At 33.5% G+C, this 27,808-nt stretch overlaps 1 protein-coding gene across 1 annotated transcript; it reads right to left on the bottom strand.

Moving 5' to 3' along the window:
• On the bottom strand, nt 1-27,808 carry LOC133185912 (uncharacterized). The gene is made up of 15 exons (XM_061321203.1): nt 27,266-27,808; nt 26,234-26,302; nt 25,473-25,631; nt 25,209-25,272; nt 24,198-24,376; nt 20,131-20,258; nt 18,950-19,124; nt 11,577-11,645; nt 11,208-11,366; nt 10,079-10,246; nt 3,150-3,308; nt 2,660-2,787; nt 2,235-2,409; nt 1,496-1,651; nt 1-607 (listed from the first exon to the last, which is right to left on the bottom strand). The coding sequence occupies exons 1-15, from the start codon at nt 27,777-27,779 to the stop codon at nt 387-389; spliced, it is 2,523 nt and encodes an 840-aa protein (XP_061177187.1). The 5' UTR covers nt 27,780-27,808; the 3' UTR covers nt 1-386.

Below are 27,808 nucleotides of genomic sequence, written 5' to 3'. Positions count from 1 at the left end.
TGTATTAGTCATCTACAAGTAAAGGTCGCACAAAACAAGTGAAGTGCGACTGATACTTGTTTTTAATGTTAATTAGTAATATGTTGAAAACAATATTCTGCTATTTAAAAAATAAGATAAAATCGTGATCCATATGCAAGTTCCTTCTTTAAAATTTGTTTATCTTATACATAGAAAAACCTGATTTAAAGAAGAAAAATATTATTACTAAAGATATGTAATTAATGTTTGGAAACAATGTAATTGTGCCAGATCAGTTAAGGTCATGATAATGTGTTCAAATTCTTACATTAAAAGATCTAAGGAGCGATTGTCTGCAAGCTCTCTGTTTTACAATGAATTTTTCTTTAAAAAAAATTACATAAAAACTATCAGAAAAAAAAGATTCAAAACACTCTCCCCTCTCTATATTTAGGTTTCCTGTCAATGTTTTTGTATATCTTCGCAGTATCGTCAACTTCCGCTTTAGTGCTCTCCTCTTCCTCTACCGGCGGAAGTGCTTCAGCTTCGTCAGTTGTTGCCAAAATGACTACAATCAGAAAGCAGACCATGCCTAGGACTACACCCATTGAACCGACACTGACAACAATGGCCCCTGCCGCCCAGTCTGAAAATGGAAAGATATTGCTTAATTAACATAATGACTTGTCCTAATATATGTTTTAGGACCACAATGTAAACTAGTTTTGTTAACTAATTGGGCTATCCTGTATAAATAAAGGACATTATTATCATCGTTATTATTATTATTATTACTTCAAGTTTCTTATCGTCAACTTCCCTTATTTATGCAGCAATAAACCATTATCACCCACATATGGAGTTTATGTCTTCCAGTTGGTTCGATAAGCAAGATCATGTTCTACGTACGAATAAGTTTTTAAAACGAAAGGCTATTGACAAACAAGGCTATAAACAATCTCGTTTAAAATCAACATTTCTCAAATTATATGGTCGATACAATGACCTTGCTCGCAAAAACAATCTTTCTTTGAGTCGAATGTTGACTTTGAAAAAAACATTATTTTCAAAATCAGATTTTTCCATTTGCCCATTCATGACAAGAAGCACACGGCTAGTGTGACCGGTCGACAGTGGTTGCTTACTCCTCCATGCACCTTATCCCGCCTCTGAAGTTTTGACGTCCGTGTTTGCTCTGCTCAAATTTGTATTGGACTTTTGAGCTTGAATACTGTTCGTTATCTACATATCTCATTAGAAGAATGATTTCAATGGTAAAATATATATTATACATCGGCAAAAATGTATATAGCTTTCATACCTTAGTAAAAGCATGGCAAATGAATAAACATATATGCATGTACATAATAGAAGAATTTAAAACTTCATACATACCAAAATAAAAAGAATTACATTAATCAAAAAGCAACACCATGATGCAAATTAGTTTTTGTACGCGGTATGTCAATGAAGCACTAGAGACGTGACTGTTTTCTTCACTAGTTTTAGTGTTTTACGACGTTACATACTTTACCTGGTACAGAATAAGGAGTTGTCACAGATTTATCCAGAATTCTTATAGTCAAAATGGATTCCAGAGATGAACTTCCGGTACATGTAATGAACATTTTATATTCCTCGGCTGTGTTAAAGTCCAACTGGGAATCGGCATTAAGGTACACAGCTGCGGCTGTTGATAAAACATTCCAGGTTTTTAACACTTTTATACGTAATGTTGAAGAAATGCTGTCCGTTATTTTGTATTTACAACCAGTGCAATTCCGTCCAAAAGTCGATTAACTTAACTTAAGCTATATTCTTAAGAATCCCCTTCATCAATTGATATATGTTTAACTTGATTTATTTCTTAATTTTACTTATGTTCTAATAATATCAAGGATGATTCAACAATACCTACGGCGTTTCTATATTCTTAATACGTACTCCAATAATTCATAATAGAGCTTCTGAATTACTAATTTTCTATTGTTGAAGAATCTTTGCATTGACTTTAAACATGAATTTACATAAACTTTAACTTTTTAAAGAATCAATTAATGCAATGCTACTAACTTGAACTAAATGATTCAAGTTTCATTCCCGCGGCTTCTGCTGATTCTTATTTAATTCGATGTAAAATAAAGTTCTTATTTTAAAGATGATTTGGAGAACTGAATGGTCTCTGTTATTATCTGATTAAATTATATTCTTTTTTTTTCATCTTTTCGTTAAGTCAATCAAATAAATATGATTGTTAAAGGGATGCATCTTACATCCATTCATATAGTCATCCAATCTGAAAAACTGTGTCTCTGGTAAAATCGACGTTTTGGTACAGATGATAAATGGAGCAGATTCGTCTGTTGCATTTATGACAATAAGAAGAGTTTCTTCGGTGACATCATCTCCGATCTCTACTTCCGTTGGCAAATTATGGAATGATGGTGGCTAAAAGAGTGATGTTAAAATTTCATATACGTGTCCTTGACGCAGCTTATTCAGCGAAGGACAAGACATAAATATTCAGGACCCAAAAAGTTAAATTCTTGAATAACGCGATCAACTACTATTGATATTAATTGTGAATTTTCATTTTTAGGAAGTGTTTTCTTCAGAAGAGACCACTTTTCAAGCCTTTAAAAAATAAAAAAAAATTTAAAACGATACAATATCGCAATTATAATTATGTAAAGCATACCACACTATAAGATGTTATGTTAAGAGTAGCAGTGGCGGAATTGTAACATGTATCATAGACTTCTATTACTAAAACATAAGTTGTTTCGGTATTTGTTACAGGCAATGGTCCAATCAAACTGATTAGCCCTAAAAATTAATAGAAAATCATGAAAATCAGACATTGTTCCACTATTCGATAGATAGTTTAATAGTTTAGTGAGCATAGTCATTCCAGTTTTACAGTTTGAAAAATATTTTTATAATAAGCACAATATTAAAACATCGAAATTCGTTACAATATATTGGAAATATTATCTGATATATTGAATTATTCTTAAAAGTTACTTTGATTTTGTAATTTTTAATGATAAATTTAATGATAAACAAGGTCTCAAGCATAAACTATTTACTGTAACAAGCAATACCATATATTTTAATCGTCATATACTAGCCCTGACATGCCTACCTTGAATTTGAAAACTTAAATTTAAATGGCTATCACGATTCACCTGTGTACTGGTCAAAGGAAAAGTAAGGGCTGGAGGGGTCTGTGTACATTAACTCCATCCCTGTATCGTGAGTTACACTGACCTCTGTGACATTAGACCCCACAGCCAGTGTCTCCGATATAAACACTGGGGAGGTCATTGTAAAGGTAAGAGCTGTAACTATAGAAAGAAATATTTCAAATACTTATGATTACTGAAGACCTTAAAAGATTGCAAATTTTGATTTTTTTTTTTTTTATAATGGTAAAATAAGGGGTTAATATGATTCTTGCAAATTTTTGTATGATATTCTGATGTTTGGCATATGATTTAATGACCTCATTCTCTTAATACGAAGCTGATAAGTAAAAAACAAGAGGCCCATGGGCCACATCGCTCACCTGAGCACATTGGCTAGGGGGAAAAAAAAGCAAAAATCAGTTTAGAATTGAAAAGTTAATGGGGGGGGGAGGGAGGGATTTGAATTTTAAACTACCTGATGATGCTTTCATATCAATATAACAAATGGCATTGCTGTTCCTGAGCAGAAGATTTTTTCCCATATACTCATTTGTAAAAATTTGATCCCCCATTGTGGCCCCACCCTACCCCCGGGGTCTCTCATTTGAACAAATTTCATTCTACACTACCCAAGGATGCCTCCATATCAATTTTATTAATCATGGCTTTTCTGTTCTTGAGAAAAAGATTTTTTCCTGTATATTTCTATGTAAAACTTTGATCCCCCATTGTGGCCCCACCCTACCCCCAGGGGTCATGATTTAAACAAACTTGAATCTGCACTACCTGAGGATGTTTCCATATAAATATGACCAATCATGGCTTTTCTGTTCTTAAGAAGATTTTTTAAAATATTTTCTTATATATTTCTATGTAAAACTTTGATCCCCCATTGTGGCCCCACCCTATCCCCAGGGGTCATGATTTGAACAAACTTGAATCTGCACTACCTGAGGATGCTTCCATATAAATATGACCAATCATGGCTTTGCTGTTCTAAAAAAGAAGATTTTTAAAGATATTTTCCTATATAATTTCTATGTAAAACTTTGATCCCCCATTGTGGCCCCACCGTACCCCCGGGGGTCATGATTTAAACAAACTTGAATCTGCACTACCTGAGGATGCTTCCATATAAATATGACCAATCATGGCTTTGCTGTTCTTAAGAAGAAGATTTTTAAAAATTATTTTCCTATATATTTCTATGTAAAAATTTGATCCCCCATTGTGGCCCCACCCTACCCCCGGGGGTCATGATTTGAACAAACTTGAATCTGCACTACCTGAGGATCCTTCCATATAAATATGACCAATCATGGCTTTGCTGTTCTTAAGAAGAAGATTTTTTAAAATATTTTCCTATATATTTCTATGTAAAACTTTGATCCCCCATTGTGGCCCCACCCTACCCCCGGGGGTCATGATTTGAACAAACTTGAATCTGCACTACCTGAGGATCCTTCCGTATAAATATGACCAATCATGGCTTTGCTGTTCTTAAGAAGAAGATTTTTTAAAATATTTTCCTATATATTTCTATGTAAAACTTTGATCCCCCATTGTGGCCCCACCCTACCCCCGGGGGTCATGATTTGAACAAACTTGAACCTAAACTACCTGAGGATGCTTCCATATAAATATGACCAATCATGGCTTTTCTGTTCTTAAGAAGATTTTTTAAAATATTTTCTTATATATTTCTATGTAAAACTTTGATCCCCCATTGTGGCCCCACCCTACCCCCGGGGGTCATGATTTGAACAAACTTGAATCTGCACTACCTGAGGATGCTTCCATATAAATATGACCAATCATGGCTTTGCTGTTCTAAAGAAGAAGATTTTTAAAGATATTTTCCTATATATTTCTATGTAAAACTTTGATCCCCCATTGTGGCCCCACCCTACCCCCGGGGGTCATGATTTAAACAAACTTGAATCTGCACTACCTGAGGATGCTTCCATATAAATATGACCAATCATGGCTTTGCTGTTCTTAAGAAGATTTTTAAAAATTATTTTCCTATATATTTCTATGTAAAAATTTGATCCCCCATTGTGGCCCCACCCTACCCCCGGGGGTCATGATTTAAACAAACTTGAATCTGCACTACCTGAGGATCCTTCCATATAAATATGACCAATCATGGCTTTGCTGTTCTTAAGAAGAAGATTTTTTAAAATATTTTCCTATATATTTCTATGTAAAAATTTGATCCCCCATTGTGGCCCAACCGTACCCCCGGGGGTCATGATTTGAACAAACTTGAACCTAAACTACCTGAGGATGCCTCCATATAAATATGACCAATCATGGCTTTGCTGTTCTTAAGAAGAAGATTTTTAAAGATATTTTCCTATATATTTCTATGTAAAACTTTGATCCCCCAGTGTGGCCCCACCCTACCCCCAGGGGTCATGATTTGAACAAACTTGAATCTGCACTACCTGAGGATGCTTCCACATAAATATGACCAATCATGGCTTTGCTGTTCTAAAGAAGAAGATTTTTAAAATATTTTCCTATATATTTCTATGTAAAACTTTGATCCCCCATTGTGGCCCCACCGTACCCCCGGGAGTCATGATTTGAACAAACTTGAATCTGCACTACCTGAGGATGCTTCCATATAAATATGACCAATCATGGCTTTGCTGTTCTTAAGAAGAAGATTTTTTAAAATATTTTCCTATATATTTCTATGTAAAACTTTGATCCCCCATTGTGGCCCCACCCTACCCCCGGGGGTCATGATTTGAACAAACTTGAATCTGCACTATCTGAGGATCCTTCCATATAAATATGACCAATCATGGCTTTGCTGTTCTTAAGAAGAAGATTTTTTAAAATATTTTCCTATATATTTCTATGTAAAACTTTGATCCCCCATTGTGGCCCCACCCTACCCCCGGGGGTCATGATTTGAACAAACTTGAACCTAAACTACCTGAGGATGCTTCCATATAAATATGACCAATCATGGCTTTTCTGTTCTTAAGAAGATTTTTTAAAATATTTTCTTATATATTTCTATGTAAAACTTTGATCCCCCATTGTGGCCCCACCCTACCCCCGGGGGTCATGATTTGAACAAACTTGAATCTGCACTACCTGAGGATGCTTCCATATAAATATGACCAATCATGGCTTTGCTGTTCTAAAGAAGAAGATTTTTAAAGATATTTTCCTATATATTTCTATGTAAAACTTTGATCCCCCATTGTGGCCCCACCCTACCCCCGGGGGTCATGATTTAAACAAACTTGAATCTGCACTACCTGAGGATGCTTCCATATAAATATGACCAATCATGGCTTTGCTGTTCTTAAGAAGATTTTTAAAAATTATTTTCCTATATATTTCTATGTAAAAATTTGATCCCCCATTGTGGCCCCACCCTACCCCCGGGGGTCATGATTTAAACAAACTTGAATCTGCACTACCTGAGGATCCTTCCATATAAATATGACCAATCATGGCTTTGCTGTTCTTAAGAAGAAGATTTTTTAAAATATTTTCCTATATATTTCTATGTAAAAATTTGATCCCCCATTGTGGCCCAACCGTACCCCCGGGGGTCATGATTTGAACAAACTTGAACCTAAACTACCTGAGGATGCCTCCATATAAATATGACCAATCATGGCTTTGCTGTTCTTAAGAAGAAGATTTTTAAAGATATTTTCCTATATATTTCTATGTAAAACTTTGATCCCCCAGTGTGGCCCCACCCTACCCCCAGGGGTCATGATTTGAACAAACTTGAATCTGCACTACCTGAGGATGCTTCCACATAAATATGACCAATCATGGCTTTGCTGTTCTAAAGAAGAAGATTTTTAAAATATTTTCCTATATATTTCTATGTAAAACTTTGATCCCCCATTGTGGCCCCACCGTACCCCCGGGAGTCATGATTTGAACAAACTTGAATCTGCACTACCTGAGGATGCTTCCATATAAATATGACCAATCATGGCTTTGCTGTTCTTAAGAAGAAGATTTTTTAAAATATTTTCCTATATATTTCTATGTAAAACTTTGATCCCCCATTGTGGCCCCACCCTACCCCCGGGGGTCATGATTTGAACAAACTTGAATCTGCACTACCTGAGGATCCTTCCATATAAATATGACCAATCATGGCTTTGCTGTTCTTAAGAAGAAGATTTTTTAAAATATTTTCCTATATATTTCTATGTAAAACTTTGATCCCCCATTGTGGCCCCACCCTACCCCCGGGGGTCATGATTTGAACAAACTTGAACCTAAACTACCTGAGGATGCTTCCATATAAATATGACCAATCATGGCTTTTCTGTTCTTAAGAAGATTTTTTAAAATATTTTCTTATATATTTCTATGTAAAACTTTGATCCCCCATTGTGGCCCCACCCTACCCCCGGGGGTCATGATTTGAACAAACTTGAATCTGCACTACCTGAGGATGCTTCCATATAAATATGACCAATCATGGCTTTGCTGTTCTAAAGAAGAAGATTTTTAAAGATATTTTCCTATATATTTCTATGTAAAACTTTGATCCCCCATTGTGGCCCCACCCTACCCCCGGGGGTCATGATTTAAACAAACTTGAATCTGCACTACCTGAGGATGCTTCCATATAAATATGACCAATCATGGCTTTGCTGTTCTTAAGAAGATTTTTAAAAATTATTTTCCTATATATTTCTATGTAAAAATTTGATCCCCCATTGTGGCCCCACCCTACCCCCGGGGGTCATGATTTAAACAAACTTGAATCTGCACTACCTGAGGATCCTTCCATATAAATATGACCAATCATGGCTTTGCTGTTCTTAAGAAGAAGATTTTTTAAAATATTTTCCTATATATTTCTATGTAAAAATTTGATCCCCCATTGTGGCCCAACCGTACCCCCGGGGGTCATGATTTGAACAAACTTGAACCTAAACTACCTGAGGATGCCTCCATATAAATATGACCAATCATGGCTTTGCTGTTCTTAAGAAGAAGATTTTTAAAGATATTTTCCTATATATTTCTATGTAAAACTTTGATCCCCCAGTGTGGCCCCACCCTACCCCCAGGGGTCATGATTTGAACAAACTTGAATCTGCACTACCTGAGGATGCTTCCACATAAATATGACCAATCATGGCTTTGCTGTTCTAAAGAAGAAGATTTTTAAAATATTTTCCTATATATTTCTATGTAAAACTTTGATCCCCCATTGTGGCCCCACCGTACCCCCGGGAGTCATGATTTGAACAAACTTGAATCTGCACTACCTGAGGATGCTTCCATATAAATATGACCAATCATGGCTTTGCTGTTCTTAAGAAGAAGATTTTTTAAAATATTTTCCTATATATTTCTATGTAAAACTTTGATCCCCCATTGTGGCCCCACCCTACCCCCGGGAGTCATGATTTGAACAAACTTGAATCTGCACTACCTGAGGATGCTTCCATATAATTATGACCAATCATGGCTTTGCTGTTCTTAAGAAGAAGATTTTTAAAGATATTTTCCTATATATTTCTATGTAAAACTTTGATCCCCCATTGTGGCCCCACCCTACCCCCGGGGGTCATGATTTGAACAAACTTGAATCTACACTACCTGAGGATGTTTCCACATAAGTTTCATCTTTCCTGGCCCAGTGGTTCTTGAGAAGAAGTTTTTTAAATGATGCCATTATTTTTTCACTAATTCCTAATTATCTCCCCTTGAAAGGGGGCGTGGCCCTTCAATTGAACAAACTTGAATCCCCTTCACCCAAGGATACTTTGTGGCAAGTTTGGTTGAATTTGGCCCAGTGGTTCTTGAGAAGAAGTCGAAAATGTGAAAAGTTTACAGACGGACAGACGGACGGACGGACAGACGGACGACGGACAAAAAGTGATCAGAAAAGCTCACTTGAGCCTTCGGCTCAGGTGAGCTAAAAATAATGAATCTTAAACTAAGCGATAAACACTGGTATAGCTTACAGACTCGGATAGTTAAAAAAATATGTCCAGCTAGATGTAGTACAAGCAGGTTCACAGAAGGAAATCCACACTGCAAATTTAATTGTTGCACTTTTTCTACCTTTTTCAATGGCATTGAGATTGCCCAAATGACCTTGATCAAGAACAAGACACAACTTCCGGTCATAAGCAATACTTGTATCGAGTATTACCTTCCAATATTTATTGTCTGAACACGATTGTATTAAATACCGGACAGCTCGATTATACTGACAGACAAGCAGATTAACAGACGGCCACATACCGATTGAAACATTGTGTTTGCAGGGGTTACAAAAAATACACAAACGTTTATCTTAAGACATCTTCAAGACAATTGGCAGATAGTTTGTAAATATCATTTTCAACATGTTGCAACAAAGTAAAACAAACCATGGATTTGGGAAAGGGCATTCACATTAATCAGATTAATCACTGTTATCTTTACTTACATATCGGTGAAGACAAATATATCGGAACCGTGTGTGAATACAAGAGTAATTACATATTTTTACGGAAGCCCAATAGTGCAAATAAAAAAAAAATAAAAAAATAAAAAACGAAATTATTAAATAAAGAAAACGAAATTATTAAATAAAGAAAACGAAATTATTAAATAAAAAACGAAATTATTAAATAAGGAAAACGAAATTATTAAATAAAGAAAACGAAATTATTAAATAGGCCCTTACCATGCACATCTATAAATTCCGTATTTTAGTTTCAGTTTTTTTATTTAATAATTTCGTTTTCTTTATTTAATAATTTCGTTTGTTTTTTATTTAATAATTTTGTTTTCTTTATTTAATAATTTCGTTTTTTATTTAATAATTTCGTTTTCTTTATCTAATAATTTCGTTTTCCTTATTTAATAATTTCGTTTTTCTTTATTAATTTTTGGTTTGCACTATTGGGCTTCCGTATATTTTTTACCATTAACAATCGTAAATTTGATAGCAAAAGCCGTGTCCGGCAGAATGGTGGCGCTATACCACGAATAGATAGACCCTATTGCAACTGTTCCCATGTTCTGGGCTCTTTTTGTGGACGAAGTACACAGGGTTCCATAACAACTCGAAGCAATTCCAATAGGGTTTACTCCTGGGGAATACCTAAAATATTGAAAACGTACACATATATTCATCACATGAATGTTAGATACTGTTGTGAGGCACATTACATAAACATGACTACTGGGGTATCCTTTCATTCCATGTAAGACTACAATCATACTTTAAAACAAATTAATGCCTTGATTCTGGAGTCCTCCTCATTATCAGCTTTACATATCAATATTTCATAAAAAACGATCTTTGAGTAAAGACTGGTAATGACAAAAAGTGCGCACAAAGAACCTATTTTACTAAATATACTTTTTGATACATGGATGTAATATTAAGTACCAGTTTTTTTTTTCCAGCATATTGTGCACCTTTACATTCCTTGAACAGTTTATTCAAAGGAATACAAGATGTCTCAAGTGATCAACATACCATCCAACAACGTCCATAGCTTCTACAGCAAGCTTTGGTGAAAAAGTATAAGTTTGATATCCACCTGTAAGAAGAAATGAAAATAAGAGAAAATTTAATGTATACAGTATAAAAGAAAAAAGCATACTCCTGATATATCATATTATAACAATAACCATCATTTCAAATCAACGTATAAGTGACTAAATAATCAGTGCAATTCGTAAAAAGGTTCAATTGTAATCGATGAGAAACATTTTTCAAGCATGCAAACCACGGAGCATCCAAAATTGACGATTTCAAGCTTTAATTCCAGGCATCTAAGCCCACTTATTTTGCATTGTTTACAATTTGAGACTGTTGGTTGCCCATAATGGCTACAAATAGCAATTTGAAAGGCACTTGCAACTTTTCAGGCTCCATTTTAAGCTTATTTATATTCTCTTTTGCTTTTAAAATGCGTGCTTATGCAAAATATTCTTAAATATTCGTAGCCGAACTTTGCAAAAGACTTTAAAAAAAATTTACAAACAACACAAATCTATGAACATGGCATAATAGGTGCTGGCAATTATACAGTTTCTAATTACCCGTGGCTGATATTGATGTCTCCGACACTAACATTTCTTTTCGCCATATTTGAAATTTGAATGTTCCGGAAGTCGTGGCCTTGAACTCTACAGAGGATACCGCTCCACAGCAGTGTATGTTGTAGGCCAGATCAAGGCCGTCTAAGTAATACCCTACATCTATATTGAAATAAATACGAAGTCGGCGTATTCATTATAGAAAGAACTGAAACATTTACATTAGTATTTATATATCATTTTCATTATTTACCTTTGATGTGTAGCTAGAGACAAAGCATTTGGCGTTTAGCACAGCATATGATAAACTCAGTATATTTGAATTGGAGTAAAAAAAAAAAGTACTATTTTATATTACATGAAAATACTCACTGGAAAAGTTGTCAGCCTGAACATTCATAGTGTTTGGTTCATCGTAATAGAAATCAAAATCTTCACAGTCTGAAAATAAATGTACGATTATTTAGCTAAAAAGTAAGATTATTTCTCAAAGATATTAACACCGTTCACGGTAGCTCAGTCGGTAGAGCGCTCGCTCCGTGATCGGGAGGTCGTGAGTTCGAATCTCGGCCGCGACAGACCTAAGTCGATAAAAAAATAGGTAGCAACTGTTCCTTCGCCATGCGCTCGGCACTTTGGAGTGAAAGTTGCGGATCTTTCGGATGAGACCTTAAAAACCGAGGCCCTGTGTCACGGCAGGCGTTGGCACGATAAAGATCCCTCACTGCTCAATGGCCCTGAGTGCCGAGTAAAGGTCAAAATTTGAAGCCCTTCACCGGTATATGGTGACGTCTCTATATGAGTGAAAAATTCTCGAATGGGACGTAAAACAATATACAATCAATCAATCAATCAAAGATATTAACCCATCGAAAAAAGATAGTTGAAACGCTTTAACTAACTCTATTTATATCATTCAATTATTTTACATTCAAGTCTCAATAAGAGCAACTCATAGTAAAATGTTTGACTTTTAATTACAGAATACATTCACTTGGTATGGGGCTTATGGAAAAAAAAATGTTTTAGTCTAATTTACAAAATCAAAAAGAGCTCTTAGTGCAAAAACGTTCATTATAGTCACCCTGGCTCATCTGTTCTTTAGAAGAAGATTTTAAAAGAATTTTTACTTTATATACCAAAAGTTACCCTTACCCTAAATGGATATGAGAAACTAAACATGAATCTATACAGGTGGGAATGCTGAATATCAATAAGCTTAATATTGCGGGGAAAAAGATATTTTTTTCCCATTTTTCAAGGTTGATTTGTGCATCTTTGAAATTGGTGCACTAGATTTTGAGAAGTCAAAGATTGAAAAGTTAACAGACGACAGACAAATGAAGGACAAATGTTAATCAGAAAACCTCACCTAACCTTTGGCTCAAGTAAGATAACATGTACATGTATTTAGAAAAAAAAACTAACGTTAAGACAATGATACACCTTTGAAAGGCGTATGAACACAACTTTGCAGTATGATTCTACATAATTATATTTGTTTCACTATAATTGCGCAGTGTTCTAAACCAACAACTACACGAGAAATATTTATTATATATTTAAATGTTTATACGAGAATTACATGATTAGATTTTTGATTTTTCACTTTTGGGGTTATATACTTGTGGAATACACATATATACATGTGGATTACACATATTGGAGGTCGCCGGCGTGGCGCAGTGGTTAGAGCGTTTGTTGTAGAGTCGCGGAGCAAAGAGTTTATCCTTACGTCGAGGGTTGGAATCCCACTGTAAGACGTGGAGACCGGTCCTTCGGATGAGACCGTATCAACCGCGGTCCCATGTCGCAGTAGGTGCTGGCACGAAAAAGATCCCTCACTGCTCAATGGCCCTGAGTGCCGAGTTTAGGTCAAAATTTGCAGCTCTCCACCGGCAAGTGGTGGTGTCTCCATATGAGTGGAAAATTCTCGAGAGGGACGTTAAACAATAAACAAACAAACACATACTGGAGTACATAGTATTTGATGTAAAAACAATTTGGATTTTTATGCCGATCACCTTCTGCTCTAATGTATATTTAATCCTCAAAAACTAAAATTCTAGACATTTTTAATCTTTTTCTTAATTGCTGGAGTCAATAAAGTCACATTCTATTTAAGGACACATCAAAAGTAAGAAATACATATAAACCTATGCTTTTCTAAGTTGTTCTGGATAGTTGGAGAAGGGTATAAAAGCTATTTTTATTTTCTGCTCTTTTTATATACTGAAATGTTCGTGTTTCGTCCAAATTATATGCTAGTACACATATTGCAAAATTTTAAGTGAAACATTTTTCCCCAATTGGCTTATACTAAAAACTTCAGAATTTAGACACTGTAAATACAGACCAGTATCTATGCATAAAATATTTACTCAAAAATAATAATCTATAACACTTACATAAATTACAAAAGAATTGAACGACCGTAGGTACAAGACTCACAAGTGCCGGCCATGTCATTGAACCTATGATATATGTCGAATCAGAAGCAATAGCTGTGTAACTACTGGCGGGGTCTCCCCCTAGAATTCCTATTTTGACACCAGCAGCTTTAGCGGCGTCCAATCCTGTGGTGGAGTTTATTGTGCCCTTTTGAGTTATAGCAATAATCCACGATTGGTAACCAGATCTGGCGTTTGTAGACAATATATTGTTCCATGCCATGTTGAAACCTTCGGCCAAATCCGAATTGGCTCCATTAGAAATAGTCATATTCAACATTTTTGACGAAATTTCTGATGAATTGAAGTAATCTCGAAGTCCCCATCCATAGTAAGCCTTGTCGTCCACCCCCACACCGGCAATATTTGTGGCGCTAGAAGTTATGTGTAGATCATCCGCCAGTGCAACAATAAACTGACGCTGGTAATCAAATCCAGACTGTCCAGCATTAGATGATTCATCATAGAGAACCACGATGTCAAGTTTCTGGTGAACACCGCAGTCTGAAAATATAATACATCAATACCACAAACTGCTTTAAATTGCGTTTACTTTTCTGCTTTCAATTGTGTTTACTTTTCATCTGACGTTTTGAATTTGAAAATTTTAATTTTATTCTTTCTTTTGTGTTGTGTCAATCTTCCATCATTTTGAAATAAAATTGCCTACATTATTAAAATCAGCCTGATATGAAAATCTTATGATCTGAGATCGAATTGATAATAAAAGATCTGATTAAAGTTTTTGAATTTATTATTTAATATGCAACGATCTTAAAAATTGTTTAGTAGATTGTTATACCAGGATGTAGCATGATTATGCAAATAGGAAAGGAAACACCAAGCTGTCAGTTTAGTGTATTGTAAAATCATCATTGTTCCTGGGATACCAATGTTAGTGGATTTCGTGGGTTCATCCTTACCCACGAATTTACATCCCTACAAACTATAACTTTTTCAATGCATTAGGTAATTGAATCTTCCCTATGAACGAGTGACCATCGAAATTTAGTCCTTATAAACCAGTAAAATTTTGGTTACTTAGGAACATTGGTTCCCACCAAATGAAATGGATCTACAGTGTTATTAACAAAAACAAATGAAAGAATTTCAAATCAATCTGTATATATTTAACTTGAATAAATCAAAAAGTTTTATATCAACGAAGAAGGGAGAGAAGATTACAGCAAAATACTTCAGTATACATTTAATAAGCTATGGCACCAAAATGGCTTTGTATTACCTTGATATAAATAGATCAGTTCATTTGTTCTTAATAAAGCAAAGTATTTTGATGCAAAATAAAATAATGTAAAAATTTAAGCCCTGTATTTTGATAACATAATCCATCCCCCTCACGAACAAAGTTTAAAACTCACATCCAGTAACTCTAAGAATCATCAACAGGCTAACAAGAGCTGCAGTGCCACACACTTTAAATAGCATGTTTGTTCCTTCTGTTTACTTTCCAACTTTTGCACCTGGTTAATTTGTCTTTTGATTTATTGTTTTGAATCATCGCCTCAGTGGCTATGGTCTAAATGACAATTAACCTTTTGTCGTACGTTTTTTCAGCTTGAAGCGTGCAACAAAAATATCAATGCATTAATTGTTATAGGTTCTTATTGAAAACAAGTGTTATCTTCTTTTAATATGGGGTTAATCGAATCTTGGATTTGGGTATCAATGCGACAATTATAAGAGTATATTGTATGAAAAAAGGAAACCGTAACGTATAAAGTTTTAATTTTATTATATTAATTAAGAGGTCGAGAGAATAAATGAAATAGTAATAGAATATTGAATTCACATAATAATTGATAAGAAAATTGATTCATTAAGATTAGATAATTTTTGTAATGAACCATTAGTGCGTTCAAGACTTGCCTTCTAAAACATCTAAATTAAAAATTTTATGCGATATTTAACGTGAACCGCAACACTATTATTCCAACCTAACAAATATTTCAGTAGGTTATTTTATTTCTCCCTTCTGTATTGTGTTACTGTGTTTTTCATAATTTTTCATTTTCAATGAGCGTAAAGATTGTGGATGATTAAACATTGATTTAGAACCAGTGAAGGAACACGACAGAAACTAACAAAATGGTTTAAAGCGTGCTATCATATTTCTGCTTTTCGATAAGTAATTGTTGGAACTTAGTAAAAAATATATCCGAGCCATTTAATTATTTGACGCCTTGTTCAGTTTAATTAATATATCTGCAAGTTCTTTGCATTTGCGACTGGAAAATTTAGGAAAGCAATAGATACTTTCAAAAAATTATTTTTTGTTTTGAACATTGGCCGCTTTATCCTAGCGTTGGTAAAGTAATAATGTAAAAAAAAAAATCATCAATCAATTTGATATGTTTGTAAACACTGTTCATTGTTTTGTTTTCGTCTTATTTGCCATGTTTACAAACATGATTTTTGAACCAATAATTACTAGTTATCGAATCAAAATATTTACAGTTAAGCCTCCCTAAAATTTTGATGACAAGACAGCAATTGTAAGGCACTTAGAGCTTTGAAATGACAAATGTTTTGCTGTATATGAAGTCAAAGGATTTTGTAAACAATACAAAATATTATTAGATACCCAGCTGGTTGTCGCTTTTAGCGAAGTCCTGTTTTATAAACAAGGAATCGTTCGTTGTGTAATCTTAGCTCTCCTATTAATCACGTAACAGATGTCAAACAAAATTTGATTCAACAAGCAAGATTCATTTAAGAAATCAAAAGTTTTTCAAATATTTTATTTTACAAAATAACACATCATCATTTTGAGGTACGCAATCATGAAGTTTATCGTGTGAAAATATCTGTAAGAAAAAAAAAAATCACTTTGGGTCTAGTTTTGATCATGATCCATTGATAGAGGTAAGGCAGGTTAGCTCATATATATCTTTAAAAAAAATCAAAAATATGTAAGCAGATTTTTAACCATACGACTCTTTTTTTCCCCAATCTTTTTTTAAGTCATCAAATGCATTTAAACACAGTTTAAAATTCCCCATAGCCCTCTCTATAAAGTTGAATCCGGTCGACATTTTTATACATTTGAGCAGCATCATCCACTTCCTTGTTAGCGTCTTTGTCCTCTTCTACTGGTGGTAGTACTTCCGCTTCATCGGTTGTTGCCAAAATTACGACAATCAAAAAACAGACCATTCCTATAACCACGCCCACAGATCCCACGCTGACGACAATGGCCCCGGCCGCCCAAGCTGTAGAAAAAAAAATTATTGCATTCCAGATTGATTCAAGTTACAATCAGTATTACAAACTGCTTGCTGATGTTGAGTTTAATTTCAACTCAGTAGATTCTTTTTTTTAATAACATGAGAAAGATCTATCGGAGTTTGTATTAAGCATTTAACTATTCTATGCATGATATTAGTACAATTATTATTGTACATGTATAATCTCTATCCTACACTATTATATTTTTCATGACAAGGAGCACACGGCGGGTGGGACCGGTCGGCAGGGGATACTCACTCCTCCATGGCACCTGATCCCACCTCTGATGTTTTAGACGTCCATGTTTGCCCTGCTCCATACTTTGTATTGTTTAATGGACTTCTGAGCCTTAATACAAATACTATTTGTTATCTCCATATATATATATTGTGCAGTCACGTTTTTCTTATGTTAATTTAACTTTCCAAATCGAAATACGAATAGAACGTTTATCCTAATCTAGAAATAGATAGTTTTGGTGATATGGTGAACAATTCCATGACTTAAAGTTTGACGGAGCATGGAAGGTAGGCTTGAATCTTTGAAAACCTTAAGCTAGAAATATTTAGGACTTAACTTGATGTAGCCTCTTATAGAATGCATTTATATATTTTGTTTAAAGAATCCCATTGAAAGAGACTCTATCCAATACCTTCATCTGAAAATCATTATCAGCCATTTTTTTTAAATCAAACTTAAAAGCTACTTTTTTACCTGGTACCGTGTAAGGAGTGGTGACGGATTTATCCAGAATTCTGATGGTCAGCACGGACTCTAGAGGAGTACTTCCAGTACATGTAATGAACATTTTATATTCCTCAACTGTGTCGAAGTCCAACACCGAATCAGCGTTAAGGTACACGGCGGCAGCTGTAGATAAAATTTTTCTTCTTACTAGTATACAGTTATGGACTTCAGTGTAGGTCGATATGTGATTAAAAGTCAAGTGATATTGACCGAAGACACAGAAAGTGATAGCGATCAAGCCTACGAGACCGCTATCATTTTATGTGTCTGAAGTCAATATTTTTTGGCATGGGTCCTTATACCCTTGCATCTCTGAAGTCCATAATAGTTATACGTGGTATTATATAATCACTCAAAGTGAAAAATTTGACACAGTCCTTACTATGCAGAATTAAGTGCTTATTTTAATATAGAAACTGATTATGATTTCCCTTATGTGAGTCGTGCGATATCATTTCATAGACGCGTTTTTGCGTCAGTATCTATAACAGGACCAACATCACGTGACGTACTTTCAGCTAATAAAAATTAAAAAAATAATCTTCTTATATAATATATACGTATCTAGTATGTCTTTTAATCTTTAATGCATGTCTTATGATTTTATAATATCTCGATTAAAAGGAATATCATTGATTTTCATTTCATTCCATCAGTTTATACAGTTCGTGCATTTGACTGTATATTATTTCAGTATGTTTACAAAAGGATTTGTATCTGTCTTTTAGAAGCTTTCATTCCATACACAAACACATCAGAAATATTTGTGAGCGTTTAAAGTGACATATGTCAGTTAAATATCTTCGTATGCAGTTCATTAATGATTTTATATCTCAAAAGTATTTTAAAGAATTGCAATTAAATTAAGCAAAAATTATTTTTCCCCCAGGTTATTGTTAATAATATTGTTCAAACACGACTCGCAAAGACTCATGATCAGTTCCAAGACAAATAAGAAAAGTAACGGTGAAAATGATTATGCACAAGCTGTCCTGAAATTTTTGTTTCAAATAAATGGACTGAAAATGTCCTTATATAGTCATTTAGTGTTCAAGAAATCAATTCAAATTACAGGATAAGAAATGACTAATCAATTGAATATGAAATAAACTTCACATTATTTCCCAACAGTCTATCAAAAAAGAGAATATAGTACCTTACATATATTATTTTGCATTTTTGCAAAATAATATGAATTGTTTGAACTTCATGATTTTATGATTGTTCATTACGTACATGTAACAGAAATTACGTTGCTATGTATTTATTCCATTTTTAAAGCATTGCAATCAAGCGACTTACAGCCATTCATGTAATCGTCGAGTCTGAAGTACTGTGTTTCTGGTAAAATGGAGGTTTGCGTACATGTGATAATGGGGGCAGATTCATCTGTCACATTAACAACAATTAGAATGGTCTCCGCTGTGACGTCATCTCCTAGCTCTACTTCCGTCGGCAAATTATTAAATGATGGAGGCTGGAAAATTAAATTAATTTCACTTTATTTAACTTAAAAGTTTTAAATGAAAAGACAGTAAAATGTTGCAAGGCTTTATAAGCTCACCTGAGCCGAAGGCTCAAGTGAGCTTTACTGATTGAAGAGTGTCCGTAGTGTTTTGTCTGGTGTGTGTTGTTTGTCGTGTGTAAATTTTTCACATTTTCGACTTCTCCTCAAAAACCATTCAGCCACTTTCAACCAAACTTGCCACAAAGCATTTTTGGGTAAAAGGATTTAATGTTGTTAAAATGAAGGGCCACGCCTTCTTTTAAAAGCAGATTATTAAGAATAAGTTAAAAATTTAATGGCATCTTCTTAAAAAATCTTCCTCTCAATAACCACCATCTCAGAAAAGATCAAACTCACGTAAAAGCTTTTTGACATAGTGCAGATGCAAATTTTATAGGAAAAATCTTTAAAAATATTTTCCTCAAGAACATGTTTACAGCAAAGCCTGATCAGTCATATTTATATTGGAAGCATCCTCAGATAGTGTAGATTTAGGTTTGTCCAAATCATGACCTCCAGGGCTAGGGTGGAGCCACAATGAGCGATCACAGTATCACATAGGAAAATGTAGGGAAAATCTTTAACAATCTTTTCCTCAAGAACAGCAAAGTAAGCCACGATTGGTCATGATACATGGCAGCACTCTCAGGTAGTGTAGATTCAAGCTTGTTCAAATCAAGACCCCCGGGTAAGAGCGGGGTCACAACAGAAGATCAAACTTTTACATAAGAGAAAATCTATAAAAAATCTCTCTTGGTGTAAGTGGAACCACTTACATATTTAAACTTGTGATGTGGCCCATGGGCCTCTTGTTTGTTTTGAATGAAAAAAAAATCCCTAAGAACTTTAGTGCTACTTAATTCATTTATCAGATTATAAATGCTAAATAAACAGAATATTATCATCATGCTACCAAGCAGTCTACATTCCCTGTAAAATATTAGATAATCCCTCAAATAAATAAAACGCTACATACAACAGCATATGAGGTTATGTTAACAGTGGCCGTGGCTGTGTTGAAACAAGAATCCATAACTTCTATTGTAAGAGTATAGGGTGTCTCTACGTGAGGAGTCGGCAATGGTGCAATCAAAGTTATTTCCCCTGTGAAAAGAAAAGTACCATTATATGTTACAAATAGAAAAATGTTTACTAATTATGAATATATGAAAGAGTTTGAAAACAAAATTAAACGAAAGTTGCCTTTTAAATACATGCAGATGAACATACATATATCAACCATCACACATAAAATGTCAAAGCAAAACATATTTTGATTAGCCTAGATGTATATAAATTGAAGGATATCCTTTATTATACTTTTGTGCTTCCCTGATGGATGATTTATAAATAAAGCATCGTAATTAAACAAGGGTAAGGGTGAAAAATACTCAAAGGGGCTTTTTTCCGGTTGAAACGTGCTTCTTAGTAAAACATTGAAAGAAGAAACAATTTTCAATCTTTTCTTTAGCGTCAAGATTATGTCAAAGAATTATGGATGCTTCTTTATTCAATTGAATCAAATTTCCCCGCATTGAATACCGTTGGTGCTTAGATTACCTTATAATGCATTTGAGTGATATTTGAATTAGGCTTCCTTAATTGAAGCAATGAATAGAGGTCATGATTAACGAGGTTCGCTCCTGAGCTATTGAGAGATTTTTGTCTTAACCTATATTTCAAAAATTCTGCATAATGTTTTAATTCTTACAATAAATTTGGGTTCTACAATGCCAGTTAAACTATATTCAGTTAAAACTCCATGATTAAATTCCATAACAAAAGCATTAAGTGAGGAACTATATTTTGTGGCGGAAGGTTTTTTTTTAGAAGAAAATGATCTTTTTTTCTCTCTTTCGAAGTATCTAAAGTATGTTAAGCTTGGATTCCTATTTTTCCATGCAGCCTGCACACAGGGTTATTTTGTGTCGTGAACTGTTTTATGCTGGTTCCTAAATTTTACATCAAATAAACTATCATGAATTCTTTGATCATATTTGATAAATATAGCAAATATATTGTGAAAATCTGGGGGGAAAAAGCCCCAATTTAAGCTTAAAATTAGCACTATTTTAGTAATATCTAAAAATTAACATCACCAGACCCCCACTTTTAATATTCTTTTATGAATATATAAGATACTTTTAACCATTCTTATTAAATTCAGTAAAATGTCATTAATTTCAAATGATTTTTTGCTTGATAAATTTTTAATGCCAATAAAATGAAAATTTTTGAGTGCAAAAAGGTCAAGTAATTGAACATGCGAAGTAATTTGAAAATTGTTTTGTTGTCACAAATTTTAATGTGTCTATTCAATATGAAATAAAACTGTGTTTGTTCCTATAATTTATTTGAATAAAAATATTGGAGGAAAAACTTTAAAAATTGGTTTATGTTTAAGACGTATTTACAGTACAAAAAGGTCAAATTAAATGCTCTGTAGCGCCAAAAGAAGTGCATTGACCCCCATTTTTTGTTTTGATTTTTAATTAAGCTATGTGTCTAAATTTTACAAATATACTTGATAAAGAATTCTCATTACTTTTGATGGCAGGATTTCAGTAAAACTCAAATAATCAGTTTTGGTCTAGTTTTTAATAATATTTTAAAATAACATATTCTTAAGGTCAAAATTGTGCGGTTCTGAAAAACAAATGGTTTGTGGAGAAAGAATTTAATTACTAATCTGAAGAATAAACATGATTCTATAAATAAAAACGTTAAATATCGTGAATTCGTAGGCTTTTCATACCAGGATAACAACGAAAATAAACCTCCAGCTGCTCTTATACAATATCATCGATAATATAAACGGAAAATTTATTGAAAGGATTCTTTACCAGATAGTTGATCAAAGGCAAAGTATGGACTCGAAGGATCGTTGTATACTAAAACATCCCCGGTATCGTCTGTAACGCTAAAGACAGTGATACTTGATCCCACAGCCAGAGTCTCAGATATGTACACTGGAGAAGACTGGGTATAGGTAGGAACCGTACCTACAAAAAGAAATTGTCAAATATGTATATCGTTTGGATATATCGTTAGGATATTTCAAGGACTTTTTGAAAATTTTAAATCTCAAAACTTTTCAAACATCAAAAGTATTAAAACATGTGTTTTTTTCTACGCTTAATACAACCATTCCTCACGATAAATTAAAAAGCAGGCTTTCTGGTATCATAGACAACTACTTCCTGAATGAAAATGGAGCTCGCAGATTTTCATATCATGTGATTGGTCATCTACAGAAATACTTTTTTAAAACTTATTCTAATTTTACATACCTATTCTGAAGTTGATACTAAAAAACATGCTGGATTTCTTTTTCACAATATTTATGTATTCTTTTGAGATCATGTCTTTCAACAATCTAAAGGAAATCCAGTGGGAACTAATTTTACCCCTTTATTAGCCGACTTGTTAAAATATTCATTATTTCGGATTTCCAAAGTTTCGACATGAGCATCACTGAAGAGACATAACAGACATAATTTGTAGAAATGCGCATCTCTTGCATCAAAATTGGTACCGTATATGATTTATATGAAGAAGAGTGTACTCAAAAAATTCCACATAAGAAGAAACCTCTTGCTATGGAGTTCAACTCGACAGTTTGATATATCGACAACGTTTTCTAATTTAACAATAGTTCATACGTCGACTCAATATATCTCAGAGAACTCGAAATAAAAGACACTATAGAGTCTGACACATCTGTTTCATATTTGGATGTTTTACTGACTATAGACGATAATGGCCAACTATTACTAAACTGTATGGCAAACGGGATAATTTCAGCATTTCGATCGTTAACATCACCTGCATATGGTGTGTATGTCTCCCAACTGATTCGATACGATAAAGTACGATCGATTTTTTAACCGAGGCAGGCTACTTACAAATAAATTGAAGTTACAAGGATTTCAACAACCCCGTTTAAAGTCAGTTTTTAGCAAATGCTACGGTCGTTTTATAATGACCTTGCTAGTAAATATAACCTGTCGTTGGGTTTTATCTGACATGCGTGATGCCATTTATAAGTCATTGCTTTTAAACTAAATCTGACAATGGAGTACACCGTATACCTGATCAATACATAAGACTCACAGCTGTTGTGATCGGTCGACAGGGGGTGCTTACTTCTCCTAGACACCTGATCTCACCTCTGTTGTTTCCAGAAATCCTTGTTTTGCACCGTTTACGATTCGTTTTGTTTACTGGATCTATGAGATTTATCTCTGTTTGTTATCTTCACATTTTACATTGGAAACGTTATAAAAATAATTAAACAGTTTGCGTTTTTCAGTTTTTCAGGGACAACCCTCGTAACAGTGTTTTAACGACGACGGACCTAATTCATTTCTGCAATAGATTTTTTATTCAAATTCTAATATGAGGTAAAGTGACTTTTGGTGAGTTAAAATCAATAAAAAAAAATCATATGGTCATCGATGTAGATTTTTAATGGGGAGCGTTTCAAAAGTTGGCAATGGAAATCGATAATTACTATAGGAAGTAATGGGAAATTGCCAGTTTAGGGTATAAGAGTGATCATTAAAAAAATTCTGCAATAGAATTTTTCATCATATTAAAGGACAATGTTAACAAGACAATTTATCAGCAAATAATGCCTAAAAATAAATGTGTCATCAGCTTAGATTTTTCAGGGGGCATGTCAAACTCAGGTGTAGGGCACATTTTGGGGGAAATTTTCATTGAAAATACTTTGACCAAATAAATCATTTATTTATAAAATCAACAAATGAATATAAAATGAAATATTTACAATATTTTTGAATTGAGAGGAAATGTTTGAATATCTTTTAAAAGTATTAAAAATGTATATTTTTTATCTTTTGCAATACATAATTAAGTCAATTTAATTCAAGGCATATGCGCGGTTTTCTGTGCGGTGGCGTGAAATTTTGAATTAGGTCCGCCGTCCTTAAAAAACAGCAAAACAAAATATTGTTATATGTACCATGGACAAATATAAGGAAAGATAAATCTGCTTAATATTGTAATAAAATTTTTTACTGTTGACTATCGTAAATTTGATAGCAAAAGCTGTGTCTGGTAGGTCAGTGGCGTTAGACCACGAATAGGAAGACCCCACTGAAACTGCTCCCATGCTCGTGGCTCGTTTTGTACCACTGGTACACAGGTCTCCTGAACAATTTGAGGCAATACCAATAGGGTTAACCCCAGATGAATACCTGAATAAGTAAAAAGACAGATTGTTTATAAATGGATTTGTTTGTTGTATTCTCTGCTTTAGATATTTTACATTGAAAATAAATTCCTCCAAACCATTTACCGATATGATTGAATCCGATTATATAATAATCGTTTGCATTTTAGTTTTCTAAACTAAACAAATTAAATGAAAATCTACTTCATTGGATCCTGTTGAAACACTGTTAATTCTGTAATAAAAAATACAATCATTTTTCCTCAATGGCATTTTGTATGACTGATCTTAAAATTTCCCCAGTTAAAGAAACTATTCCATACCAAACAAAAAATGTACTCTGAGTGAAAAAAAACTCTTGCAATAAATCTCGACCAAGGATAATAGAAACTGGATGGTTAATTTTTCACATTTATTCAAAATTCATTACAATGAAATTTATCTCAATTGACATATTACAAGTATCTTTTAAACATGCCCAAATTGTAATTTTATTTAGAAATAGAAACAAAAATATAATTGGAAGCTTACTCTCCCTAGGCAGCTGATACCGTCTCTTTAATATCTTGGGGTCCGTGTTTTATGCCCTGTTCTCAAATTTGTGTTATTTTTAAGATTTTTGAGATCGATCACTGTTGGTATGTTCATTTTTTTCATATATGAGAATCTGAATACCGGAGGAAAAAATGAATAAAATTTTTGCCAATTTTATGGATTTCTATTAAAATATGACACTTGATTGTGAATTCAAACAAAATACAATTGTTCTTTAGCTTTGCAAAATCTATGAGATAAATCACGCGTAAAAAAGAAATGCTACTTCAAATTTAATGCATCTACAATGAATTGTAACATACCATCCAATAACGTCTTTAGCCTGTACGGCAAGCTTGGGTGAAAACGTATGAGTCTGAAATCCAGCTGGAAATAAAGAAAAAAAAATAACTGAATGTTACAAAGAGAACGAGATTACCCATAGTTTTCAATATTGTTATGTGTCGTCCAAATTGGTAAATCTCACGTTATTCCATTTATTTACTGTAGTTTTCAGTTGACGTACAATTGAAAGACATACATGTGAAATAGTCATTGATGCGAAGAATTGAACCATTAACAATTACCTGCTGCTGATACTGATGTCTCGGACACTAAGACATAGTTCCGCCATATTTGAAATTTAAATGTTCCGGAAGTTGTGGCCTTGAACTCAACAGAGGATACAGCTCCACAACAGTGAATGTCATAGGTGATATCTGTAGGGCTCAAATAGTAGCCTACGTCTGTAAATAATTTTTAATGATAATTTCATATTGAAATAAAATTCAATTTACACAAAGTATTCATGTATTTGTTTGCATTTTTAAAACTTGATTTTTTGACTCTTTTTGACAATAATTTACATATCATAAACATGGGGTTATATTTTAAAAAATATTTCATCTTGTGTTACTTTCTTGAAACAATTTGGTTGTCAAGGAATCACTAGTTTATCAGTAGAAACCAGATTGGGATTTGATAAAACAATTACTTTGTAATTACTTTGACCCATGACCAGAGATTGATTCAAAATTACTTTGAGATAAGAATGGAAAATGTACGCAATTTGTAACTATGTTTGGTGTATAAGTATGAAAATAGGTCTTTGGTGTGCTTGATAATACTGGCATAAGTGGCCTTGTCGTTTCAAATTACGAGGAAAAATCGGAACAGTGTAAAGCAAGACGAAACGTAAAAACGGATAGCAATGAATAAACCATGTGTTATGATTGTAGCGGCCTTGTCGTCACGAAGTTTAAATTCTAATTTCAATAGGTCCTCGGGGTGAAACCTTAATTCAGAATGGTGTAATTCCGTACGTTATTGTCTTACTTTAAATACTTACTCGAATGTGTATCAGCTTGGACGCTCATACTGTTTGGAAGATCGTAGTAAAACACAAAATTTTCACAATCTGCAAATGAACATGACAAACCCTTTTCAGAGCAATTATCCTTAGCAATAACATTATTATTTAGAGTACTTAAGAATATTTACTTTCTTATTTTCCTTTAAACTTTATTGTTCAAGAATGCAAATTATCAGTATCGAAGAAAGAAAAAAAAACAGAAAAAACTAAGGTCAAAACTACAAAAAAAAATTAGTTTCGAAAAAATTTTGAAAATAGAAGAAAATTTTGATCATTTCATTTATTTTAATATGATACAAAATTGTAGCTTTTTTAACATTTGTTGAACAAAAAATAAGGTATTAGTATTCAAAATTCAAGATTCTGAACTGTCTTTTTCTCAGTTTATGGTTGTGTGGCCTGATGTTATATATATATATATATATATATATATATATATATATATATATATATATATATATATATATATATATATATATATATATATATATATACATATATATATATATATATATATATATATATATATATATATATATATATATATATATATATATATATATATATATATAAATGGAATAAAGAAAAATTGCTTTTCTTGCTTTTCCTGCAAAATTCTAAGAACTTCAGTTAACATTTATCTGGAAGTGCTTAATAGTATTTTAAATAAAAAAGTAATCTTACTTCTTTTTTTAAATCGTCGTGTTTCTTGAATATCGATTTTAATTATCTATTGAGGTATTTGTACACCAAGTATTTTGCCCAGGTGTAATTTTTACATATATTACTTCATTCACAATTGTAAATCTCACTGAACATTGAGATCATTGTATATTGTCCAAAAGAGACAATCAAAATCATTACCGTATAATTTTTCGTCACATAAACTTACGATTTTTTTAGTGGAAACATGGTTTGACATTTTTCAATGTTTAGTAGTTAAAGGAGATTTTTTACAAAGATTACGGAACTTACTAATATTTATAAATCAACGACTTTTCAACTTACAAGCAGGACAGAAAAATTCCACAACATTCGTAATATAAGAGGAAAGAGTTCCCCAGCTCATTCCACTGACTACATATTTAGAGTCAGAAGCAAAAGCTGAATAGCTTGTCACTGATCCCGTCCCTACAACGCCAACTTTTACACCAGCAGCCTTAGCCTCGTCTAATCCCTTTGTGGAGGACGTATATGTTGTATCAGTTAGTACTATTAGCCACGCTTGGGACCCAGGTCTGGTACTATTGGATAAGAAAGAGTCCCATGCCATTTCAAATCCAGGTGCCAAATTTGAGCCTCCATTTCCTAAATTTGACGATATTTTTATCAGCTTTGAATTTATTGCAGATGATGTGAAATAATCTCGAAGTCCCCATCCATAATAGGCGTTGACATCTACACCAAATCCGGCAATGTTAGTGTCAGTAGAACTCAGATGTAGAGCGTCGGCTAGTGAAACGATAAACTGCCGCTGGTAAGAAAAACCAGAAGTACCAGAGCTAGTCGATTCATCATACATTATAACTACGTCAAGAGTCTGGTGCACAC

Source organism: Saccostrea echinata, unplaced genomic scaffold (assembly GCF_033153115.1).
Source record: "Saccostrea echinata isolate AGI-Se365-2 ecotype Australia unplaced genomic scaffold, CSIRO_AGI_Sech_v1 ptg000012l, whole genome shotgun sequence".
Classification (NCBI taxonomy): Eukaryota; Metazoa; Mollusca; class Bivalvia; order Ostreida; family Ostreidae; genus Saccostrea; species Saccostrea echinata.
The sequence above is the reverse complement of the archived record's forward strand: the minus strand, read 5'-3'. Positions and strand labels throughout refer to the sequence as shown.

Coding starts and splice junctions, on each gene's coding strand:
- LOC133185912 (XM_061321203.1), bottom strand. CDS start 27,779: ATGTATGATGAATCGACTAGCTCTGGTACTTCTGGTTTTTCTTACCAG. Junction 25,632..26,233: donor CCAAGCTGATACACATTCGA/GTAAGTATTTAA, acceptor AATTATTTACAG/ACGTAGGCTACTATTTGAGC. Junction 24,377..25,208: donor GCTAAAGACGTTATTGGATG/GTATGTTACAAT, acceptor TTACTTATTCAG/GTATTCATCTGGGGTTAACC.